Source organism: Gymnoscopelus microlampas (assembly GCF_963454915.1).
Source record: "Gymnoscopelus microlampas genome assembly, chromosome: 8".
In the NCBI taxonomy this organism is placed as follows: domain Eukaryota; kingdom Metazoa; phylum Chordata; class Actinopteri; order Myctophiformes; family Myctophidae; genus Gymnoscopelus; species Gymnoscopelus microlampas.
In genome coordinates, this window is record NC_139945.1 from 40607482 (window position 1) to 40617603 (window position 10122).

Below are 10122 nucleotides of genomic sequence, written 5' to 3' on the forward strand. Positions count from 1 at the left end.
TAGTAAAGTGAAGACAGTTCATCATTTACAACTGTCTGTTAATGTGACTTTCTCCTTACCTGTTGCAAACTACCTGGCTTTCATGAATGCAGATGCCAAACAATTACTAGAATACTGTAGTATACTACAGTATAGTATACTGACCCCCAGGACCATATATGCATAAGTTGCAGAATTTACTCTGGATACACTCACTGTACTGTAATCAGTGGTGTTTGAGCTCTCCCTTATTTGAACAAAGAGCTATTGCAACACAGCTTTTTTCAAGCTGGGCAAAGTTTATACATGTTTCCAGTTATATTACGTTTGTAATTCATTATTATACATAATGGTCAATGGTGAAAGATACAAAGGTTATTTCAATATTTAAATTTAACTTCTGTTGAACTGTGCTGGCTTTGTCTGTCAATGTTGGTCATCACTGAATAAATAGATATCAAAAAGCCACTGGGAAACTCCACACTGGGCAGGCTGCCAAACATCTTTATCTATCATACTGTACATAGACTGATAGCCATTGTTTCCTGTAAAGAGATAACACCAAAACCAGCTGCTAGTTCTTGACTAGACATGTCCACCTTTTCAGTTAATGTCCGCACTCCAAATGCTCCAAAGCTTAAAATGTTTAAGCTTTGGAGCATGACCCAGTGTGCAGACTTCATTCTTTTTGGATTCTGACCACAGCCCAGCACCTGGTTTTTAGTAAGTTAATGTGTGTGCTTTATTGTTTGTTTCTACACCTTTTCAGTTAAAACACATCCCCTGGCACAGATATCAAAGTTGAATATTATCAGATAATAATAATTACAGAAAGTGTTATAGCAACAGCTCAGCAATATTTGTATAGTTCATTTGTTTAAGTTAGCATATCAAATATTTACAATTGGACAGGTATAGTTGTAGTGGTATAGTGTAATTGTCTCCGCCAGGCCAGACGGCCAAAGGCGCGGAGACGGTCATGATCTGTCTGTCTCTCTGTTATCTGCCTCTCTGCCTGTTTCTGTATCTTTCCACTCTGGCCACTGCCACAGTCCCATTTACACACCTTTCACCAAGCACCATAGATGACAGGGGAGAAACATAGGAAGCACCATAGAAGACACCAGGATACTGACAATGGAATACTGTCACCAGGATACTGACACCAGGACCATGATACTGACACCAGTATACTGACCCCAGGACCATAATACCGACTCTAGGATACTGAGCAGGATACAGGATATTGATATCAGGATACTGACACATAGCATCACAAATAATCAAATATTAGGCTTGTCTGACCATTTACAGTATGGGTTGAATTCAGTATGAGTGTATGGGTTATGTGGTAATTTAGTTATAACGAAATTAAACTCTTAAAATCTTTAATGCATAAGAAAATTTCCACGAGGCCCTACTCTCATTTGTGGTTGAATTTGTTCTGAGGGAGTCGAAGTGACATCTCACATTGTGTTTTTATTCATTTATTCCACAGTATAAACCAGTGTAAATGTCTAAAATGTGTCAATTTGATAATAAATGACATAACATATGCATTTTATATATTTAAAATACAATATATACAAGATCTGAAAGTATCTTGATACAAGTTAAAATAAGATCTGTCCCAGCCAAATGCAAATGACAAAATACAAAAAAATAAGTATTTCAAATACATATATTTTAAATACTGCCCATCTCTGTCTACTGTATATATAATTCTATGGAGCTAAGTATTTAATTGTCACAAACATCTCCCATGCCTCTGGGGTGCAGGAGGCACCTGACAAGATTTCCACCATGTTGCAGTTTTCTTTTTTCACTTTTCACTATAAGCTACCTGGCCTGGCGGAAACCTGTGCTTCGAGGAGCACATTTTTCTAGTTCCAAATCATCCATCCATCCACCATCCATCCATCTTCAACCGCTTATCCGGAGTCGGGTCGTGGGGGCAACAGTTCCAGTAGAGAGCTCCAGCCTTCCCTCACCTGAGCAACATTTGCCACTTCCTCCAGGGGGATCCCGAGGTGTTCCCAGGCCAGTGTGGAGATGTAATCCCCCCATCTGGTCCTTGGTCTGCCCCGGGGTCTCTTCCAAGTGGGATATGCAGCGAGGACCTCCCTAGGGAGATGCTCGGGAGGCATCCGTACTAGATGCCCGAACCAGCTGGTTCCTTTCCAAGCGAAGGAGCAGCGACTCTACTCTGAGTCTCTCTCGGGTGACTGAACTTCTCACCCTATCTCTAAGGGAGATGCCGGCCACCCGTCTGAGAAAACTCATTTTGCTCGCTTGAATCCACAACCTTATTCTTTCGGTCATGACCCACACTTCATGACCATAGGTGAGAGTAGGAACGAAGATTGCTCGGTAGACCGAGAGCTTTGTCTTCTGGCTCAGCTCTCTTTTCGTCACCACAGTGCGGTACAGTGACTGCAATACCGCTCCTGCTGCTCCGATTCTCCAGCCAGTTCCAAATCAATTAACCTCATATCCATAAGGACAGAATCAATGTTAAAAGGTGGATTATTAAAGGAGTGGTTCACCCCAAAAATTACTTATTTTTTATCACACCTCATGAAGCCTTGAATTCTTGGCAATTTTTAGTTTTTGTTGCATTCCTAAGCCAATGATTTGATGACTGGCGGAGTCTCCTACCAGAGACTTTAGCATCTTTCTGCCGGTCATCAAATTATTGGCTTAGGAATGTGATAAAAACAAAAAAATCTCCATGAATTCAAGGCGGGGTGTGTAATTGATTGAAAATAAGTATTATTTTATGTGAACTACTCCCTTGATATTGTCGGTGCACCCACGGGGGCCCCGGGATTCCCCAAAACACCAAAACTGTACAACCACAGGCTGAGATGAGAAGTGCTAAAGTGAAAGTACTGTAACAGCTACATTTGAATGATTTGTCTTTTTTTCACTGGCCTAAATGCCATATAAGGCTGTTCGCTATATTGCTCAACTCAGTTATTTGGGTTTTTTTTTTACACACACGTCAGTATCACAGAATCATGCTATTGTACTGTATACCCCCCCCCCCCCCCCCCCCCCCCCCCCCGTTCCCTGTTCGTGTTTTTTGTTTATAGTTAGCCAGTGTGTATGCAGCCTATGTGTCTCAGGAGACCAAACTCGCTTCGTTGTGACAATAAAGTTTTTTTTTTTATTCTGGTGTTCACATGCAACTCCCTGGTTACTTTGTATTTGTATGATATCTGTTTAAAAATGAAAAAGGAATGCCATCATATAATTGGGTTAGGGTTCCTTCTCATTATTTGTGTGGATTTCCCATGATGGTGGTGGTGGCCTGTAAGGCTGCATGTACAAAACGCAATGACGTACTGAAAGACAAATTCCCCAAACAGAAACCAAAGAGAGTACGAGATGGTGCAACTGTCTCTTCAAAATGAACTATCCATAGCTGAATGAGGAGAGGCCGCCTTAGAAACAGAAGGTCCCAGGTTTGAGACCCTGCAATGTGTTGAGGAGTCCCTGAGCTAGACAACCCCTTAACTGCCTCCCTAATGCGCTCAAGTCTGACCACTTGGGCAGCAATCAGCTGGGGTGAAGCTGAAAACAAAAAGGTCTAAATGATTAGCCTACTAGTGTAACACTTATAATATGCTAAACTATGCTGTTTCAAAATGTCATATTGTACTATACGCCAACAATGTCATTAAAAAAAAGATTGTAGGATTGAAGGAGGCATATTAAAGGTCCGTCTTTGTCAATTAGTAGGGAGGAGGGATTGAAAAGACTTGTTCACACTGTAAAGGAACAAGTGCTGTAGAATCTAGATCATTGTGTTAAGAAATATGCAAGATTTTCACAAGACTGTTAGTTCAAGCCCCACCAACAGTGTCACTATGGTCATTGAAAAAGTCTCACTATACTATGTAATTAAACAAGAAATGACAAGTCATATACACAAATCCACAGAGCGCTGCCCTGTAGGTATTGCTGCGGTGTCAGACTCAGTCAGCTGCTGCTGCAGTGTCAGTCAGCTGGAGTCATACTCAATCTGGGAACCCAGAGCCAAATGAGAAGGAAAAACAGCGCCCTCTGCTGTTTGTACTATCTCAGTTGGCTCTGGGACAAAGACGACGTAGCACCCGTGCGCAAGGAAACCGGGGTTTTGGTCTGCCTTCAGCGTTTCACTTCCGGTGGTGCGACTATGTTTTCATTCCCACTAACAATATTTCTACACGGAACACTAACACCACTTCTCCCAGAGAACATGGATGGTTTTGGTTATAAGCCCACTTGTTTCTATGATGAAAGAGCAAGTTAAAATGTGAATATCTTTCCGTGGTTTGGTCTGCTCCGAGGACGCTATTGTTAAATTAGTTTCGGTTTGTTTCGAGAGGGGAAGGATCGGTGGACACGTAAATCCCGGCCACTACATTTGATTGGGTAAAGCGCGGCCTGCTTCCTGATCTGAAGGCACGCCCACTTGTAGGCCAGTGTGTACACGTTATGACGAACCTTCACGACAGATTCCAACGCAGAGCAGAATCTGTTCTTGAGAGATTACTTTTTACTAACTACACACACACAAACTTTACAAAGATGTACAGAAAATTGGGACGAATCACCTAACGTCTGCTAACGCCAACAGTCAGAGAGAACCGCAGCAGCTTACTGACACCGCAGCAATGGTGGCGCCACCTACAGGGCAGCGCTCTGTGGATTCGCGTATTATACCAGGCGCTTCTCTCTGTGAGGGTGTGTGTGTTAGCATATTTGTTGTTAGCACTTAGCACTCATTAGCATGCGCAGTAGCAACCAAACAGGGCTCAACTACTGCTGTCTTTGTCAACCAAAACAGTCGCGGAGGTTAGACTGTTGCCCAATGCCCACTTAGAAGAGCTTCTGAGCTTACACACCTGGAGCAAATGAATTAACGAGCGACATTAAGCGGCGTATTAAGGTACACGCCTCATCCGGGTCTGAGGTGTCTGTATCTCGGGCGCACTTCAGCTTCCGCGTGCGTCACAGAAGGGGACGTTCGGTAGGCCAATCAGAGGCAGATGGGGGTGGGACAACTAGATTCTGACAAGTCCTGAAAAAGACGCGCTGTGATTGGCCAGTAGTCAACGTGCTGTGATTGGCCAGTAGTCACTTTGAGTGGCAGCGTGCCCCCTCTAATATGGCGGCCGCGATACAGGTCGCTCCAACGAACTGCAGCGGCCAATGAGGTATCTAGGTTTCTATATCTATGGCACTGACGGCCGGGCAGCGATACACGCTCGTCAGCCCCAGCTGAGTGAACAAGAGAGGGGGAGAGAGGGGGAGAAGAGAGGCAGGGGAGGGCGTAAGGTTATGATCCCATAGCATGGGAGGACGGTCCGTCTCCCCATTGGCTTAAAGGACAGGCAAAACGGGGAAGTCTCCCCATTGGCTTAAAGGAGTAAAGGACAGCCAATGATGAAAAGGTTGCCTGAAAGTGTTGAGAAAGTGACGAGAAAGTAACAAGTAGTTGATCAGTCTCTTCCTAGACCAGGCTGCACCTGGTAAAAATATATATTATACAGTACTATGTCCTAAAATAAACAAATAATGGGAGGAATAATATTCTGTGGTAAACACCCCCACCTGCTGGGCAAACAAAGTGTACTGTTATGGTACTGGTTATTTAAAAAAAGGACTTGTAAAATACATCAACAAAGGTCCTTCCATCTCAAACTTAATCATTTAGAATTCGTATTGAAAAACAGATCTATGTATCACTGTGAGAGGGTTTAAGAAATAAGAATACATTTATTCCTTAGACACACAGGCATTACAACATAGTAAGTTAGGGAATATTTACAAAACAAAGATAGTTCCACATTGAAATGGGTTGCAAAAATATGCCTGACAACTTCATGTTATGAAACAAAATAAATAAATGCGTCCAGTCCAATGTCAATTTCATCTCTCTCACTACAGAACGGAACACAACGCCTTCAGTCAGATGGTCAACACAGAGGGGCTAAACACATTCATTTCTCTCTGAACGTTGGCCAATGTGTTCTGTCTGTATGGTCCTTGCAGTTATTTCTTCTCTATCAGCTGGGGCTCAGAGAGCTTCTGGATGGCTAGCTCTTTCACCAGGCCGTCCACCAAGCCCTTAAACAAAGGCTCCGGCTCCTGAGAGACAACATCCATAACAAAAACAAGTTATTAAAAACAAGCTAGAACACAGCAAAGTAAACTGAGAACATACATGGATGCAGGTTTACAAATAAAGTGTTTCTGAACTGAAAAACATTAATGCAATATATAAATGAACTGCGCATCATGAATTGGGCATGTATGTACTGAATGTATGCATGTTGTCAAGTGTGTGTGTATAAGGATTTCTTCAAATGTAAATATATATATTGCTATTTGGATTCTGGGATGGGTGCACACTGTTTATATTTATTTTTACTTTATGCAAAGCCAGCCAATTGATGAGTCGAGTTGACTGTTGTGACCTCACTTTCCCTATTGGGGTTAGCCTATCAGTGTGTAGATGGTGACCTGAATATATAAAACGTATGTGTGTATGCCCATTCCCATGTACAGTGTACAGATGAAAACCTGAATGGATTGAAATGTTGACGAGGCAATACAAATACAGCAGAGCTTTTCAGCATCACCAGTGTGCAGACTCTATTCTCTTTTAAGGATTTCTTTACCTTGTGCTCCAGCTGTCTCTGTTTCTCCACAGCCTCCTCCAGACTCAGACCGAACCATTCTGCCTCCTCCTCTGGGACCTCAAACTCCTGCTCAGAACAATGAGCATTGGCAGGGAGAAAAGATTTAACATGATCTGAGATTCCTCTTCCTCATACACATTTTGTTGTCATATATTACAAAACAGAACATTACGTAAATGTTAATTTATATTCCATTGCACGATGGTGTCACTTGCAGACAAGAACTCTTCAAGCTAATAAAGCGATGCTTAAATCTGTCAGCACCTAAAAGATTTAAGAATTAGCAATGACTTAACCACATGAACCCTAGCGTCTTTATTCGTGAACATTAGGTGAAAATAGCAGATCTACAAGCTCACAAAGGTATGCAACTGGCTACTTTCCAGTATAGAGATTTGATACAATAGTCCCCTGTGGTAGTCCAGTTAAAGTTGTTCAGTTAAAATCAAACTTTCCTAGTGTACCTTATACTTGCTGTAGACCTTGCCTCTCTTGACAGGGTCATCGGGGTACAGCTCTGTGTCTTTGCGAGCCAGGCGCAGCAGCATCGCCCGCCTCAGGTCCATCCCCAGCTTTGAGTTTATGTCTTCTTTTTGTGTCTAATGAAGAACGGACACGAGAGAGGGAACATGGGTGCTTTGGAAAGTACTATTATAAACTATCCTTGCAGGGGTTTGTGGCACTTTGAGACACAGTATCAGGAAGTGCAACAGTTACAAACTAATAGATTTAATCGATTATAACAAATAATTGATTTTAATCAAATAATCGGTTTGAAAAACTACTAAAATGGCCGATCTAAGCTCAGAACACTTCACATTGTGAGCACATAGATCGGCCATGTTTACGCAACACCGTTGTCCAACAAAGTAAATCAAACTAAATAATTCAGTTGATTATAAAAATCTTTTGGATTTTTTTCAAGTTGATTCGTTATATATAATAATACTAATAATGGATTTTATTTATAATGCACTTTAAATTTATGAAAATCTCTAAGTGTTTTACAATAGACATAAATTGCAGCCCTACACAGTACAAGTGAAAGCTGTCTCTTACTTTCAGGATGTAGAAATCAAATCCATAGGCTGCGTCGATTAGGTCCAGGGTTCGTCCCGTGACTGTGATGGTGAACTTGTGGTTGAGGATCTCACTGTACAGCTCTCTTCTAAACAACTTAGGTTTCCACGTCTTCCGGAGACGGGTAGACATCTGTGAAGAGATCCCAGTTCATTTATATCTAGTAGCTACCGATGTGTTCTATTGTCAATGACGACAGTCTTTAATAAAACTTTAGTGCAAATAAAGATGTGTTGAGGAGCTTTTAAACATTTCTGTGGCACTTTATAAATTAGAACAAATACTTTTCAAACAGGGTTACCTTTATAGAGATTATCTTTTTTACACAGACAGACACACAGACTATATATAATAATTATACATTTTTATTTTTGGATAAGGACTTGTTTTATCTCTGAAACATCTTTTAAGAAATCTACAAATGAAGATTGTAAAGCACTTTGGATAAATATAATATATAATATATAATATATATAAATATATAAATAAATATAAACCATTCATGTAACACTTTGTAAGTAAGAGCTTTCACTACTATATAAATTAAGTTTATTATTAATATTTTTGTTTTCCCAAACAATTTTGGTATCATGTCAGCTGCTTTTACTAGAGACAGAAAACAATTTCCAAGAGTTCTTGTATTCAATGGTGCAGTAAAGCGACTATTAATATATTGTATTATGTCAGTTAAAAATGGCTGAACAAAAAAAATGGTTCTTTAACACCACACACGTGGGGAATATCAGGAAAGTTACAAATACCAAGTTAGACAAGAATCAAAAGTTTAAGGAGAGAAATGTCCTTTGTCTGGCTACTCACTTTGTCATTGTTGGCATATCTCCACCCTGCTACCCATCCTTCTCCTCCCCAGAGTCCATCATGGGTCTCTGGGGGATAGTAGATGGGGATGGGGACATCCTGTACTCGCTTTTTCTTCCCTGTCACCGGATGAGGGATGTACTTGATACCCAGGGGCTTCCAGTGGACTGGGGTGCGCTCTTTCTTCTCCAAAGACTGGAGATAATGTTGAGGAAGACGAGCATAGATGCCCTCTGTCAATTTAAGAGCCCCCCAGATCTTTGGAGGATATTTATGAAGAGGCATGGTAGATGTTTCCAAGCAAAGTATAAATCTACATGGAAGAGAAATCGTGAGAGGCTAGGATAAATGGGCAATATCACAATATCACAGATGGCCACTCGGTTCTAATTTAATTGTAATCTATTTCTATCTATTTCTATTAAAATTCCCTGGATGTCACAAATATAATATGCCCATATATGCAAACATAACATGCCCATAACTGGAGAGGTGGGCATCATGTACGTAGCATGCGGACACAACCAAAACCGTTGCCAAACAATGCTGATTTGTGCATGTGTATATATATATGTGTGTATATATGTATATATACATACATAAGTAAATATGTATACATGTTTAAGCTTTCACCATAATAACACAAAACAAAAAATACCCTAGTATTGAGCCCTGAGGGACTCCGGTTACCCATATGGGGTTTAAGTGGTTAAGAAATGTAACATGATTTGAACATGATTGAACATTTGACAATTAGAATTCAGGTATAATAATATTTCTACTTTCTACTCTAATATTGCTACAAAACCTGTACATCCAATCATTTTGGGCATAAACAAGTTAAAGGGTAAAATAAAATCTGATAATGATAATCAACAAATAACCTGCTGTGTTTAACTCTAAAACAGCATATTGTTAAAGTAGCCAGGGGGTAATAACCCAATTGGAAGCTAGTTTATAAAATGACGTGCCACAATTTTTGACTTTAATATATATGTATGAATAATATAAAAGCGTATCTTACCAATAATATGGGGTTTAGGAAAGTATAAGCTGTATTATTGTCCCACGATAGCTCATAACCAAGGACACCATACACACATCAGCTCAGTACACACTGCACACTCCGCTTCCGCAGTGTGTCTGTCTGCAGGAGAATGATTGGACAACAGAAAGGAAGTTCTTATGGCTGATTGGCTGATATTGACGTCTGACCCGGTTCCAGTTGAAAGAATGGTGACGCAAGGTTACTCAAAAACATCGTGTGATATAATATATATATGTATGATATATATATATATATATATATATATATATATATATATATATATATATATATATATATATATATATATATATAAAGGTACACTTTATAGGTATTTTGACTTTACTGCAGTATTTACAAATTTCAATACTTTTACTTCTACTCCACTTCATCTCAGAGGCAATATTGTACATTTTACTCACTACAATTATTTGAAAGCTTGAGTTAGAGGAAACTTTGTAGATTTTGATTCTTATTACGAAACGTATACTTCTTCCTCTTTAACCT

The 10122-nt window shown here is 40.2% G+C and overlaps 1 protein-coding gene across 1 annotated transcript; it reads right to left on the bottom strand.

Moving 5' to 3' along the window:
• Positions 1-5720: 5720 nt before the first annotated feature.
• mrpl28 (mitochondrial ribosomal protein L28) lies at positions 5721-9708 on the bottom strand. The gene is made up of 6 exons (XM_084064096.1): positions 9595-9708; positions 8571-8883; positions 7731-7883; positions 7136-7270; positions 6651-6737; positions 5721-6117 (listed from the first exon to the last, which is right to left on the bottom strand). The coding sequence occupies exons 2-6, from the start codon at positions 8853-8855 to the stop codon at positions 6022-6024; spliced, it is 756 nt and encodes a 251-aa protein (XP_083920222.1). The 5' UTR covers positions 8856-8883; positions 9595-9708; the 3' UTR covers positions 5721-6021.
• Between the last annotated feature and the right edge of the window lie 414 nt (positions 9709-10122).

Bases quoted from the DNA above. Each gene is read 5' to 3' on its own strand.
- mrpl28 (XM_084064096.1), bottom strand. From the start codon at position 8,855: ATGCCTCTTCATAAATATCCTCCAAAGATCTGGGGGGCTCTTAAATTG. The intron at 6,738-7,135 runs GTACACTAGGAA...TGTTCTGAGCAG, and splicing joins AGGTCTACAGCAAGTATAAG to GAGTTTGAGGTCCCAGAGGA. The intron at 6,118-6,650 runs GTAAAGAAATCC...GTTGTCTCTCAG, and splicing joins AGAGACAGCTGGAGCACAAG to GAGCCGGAGCCTTTGTTTAA.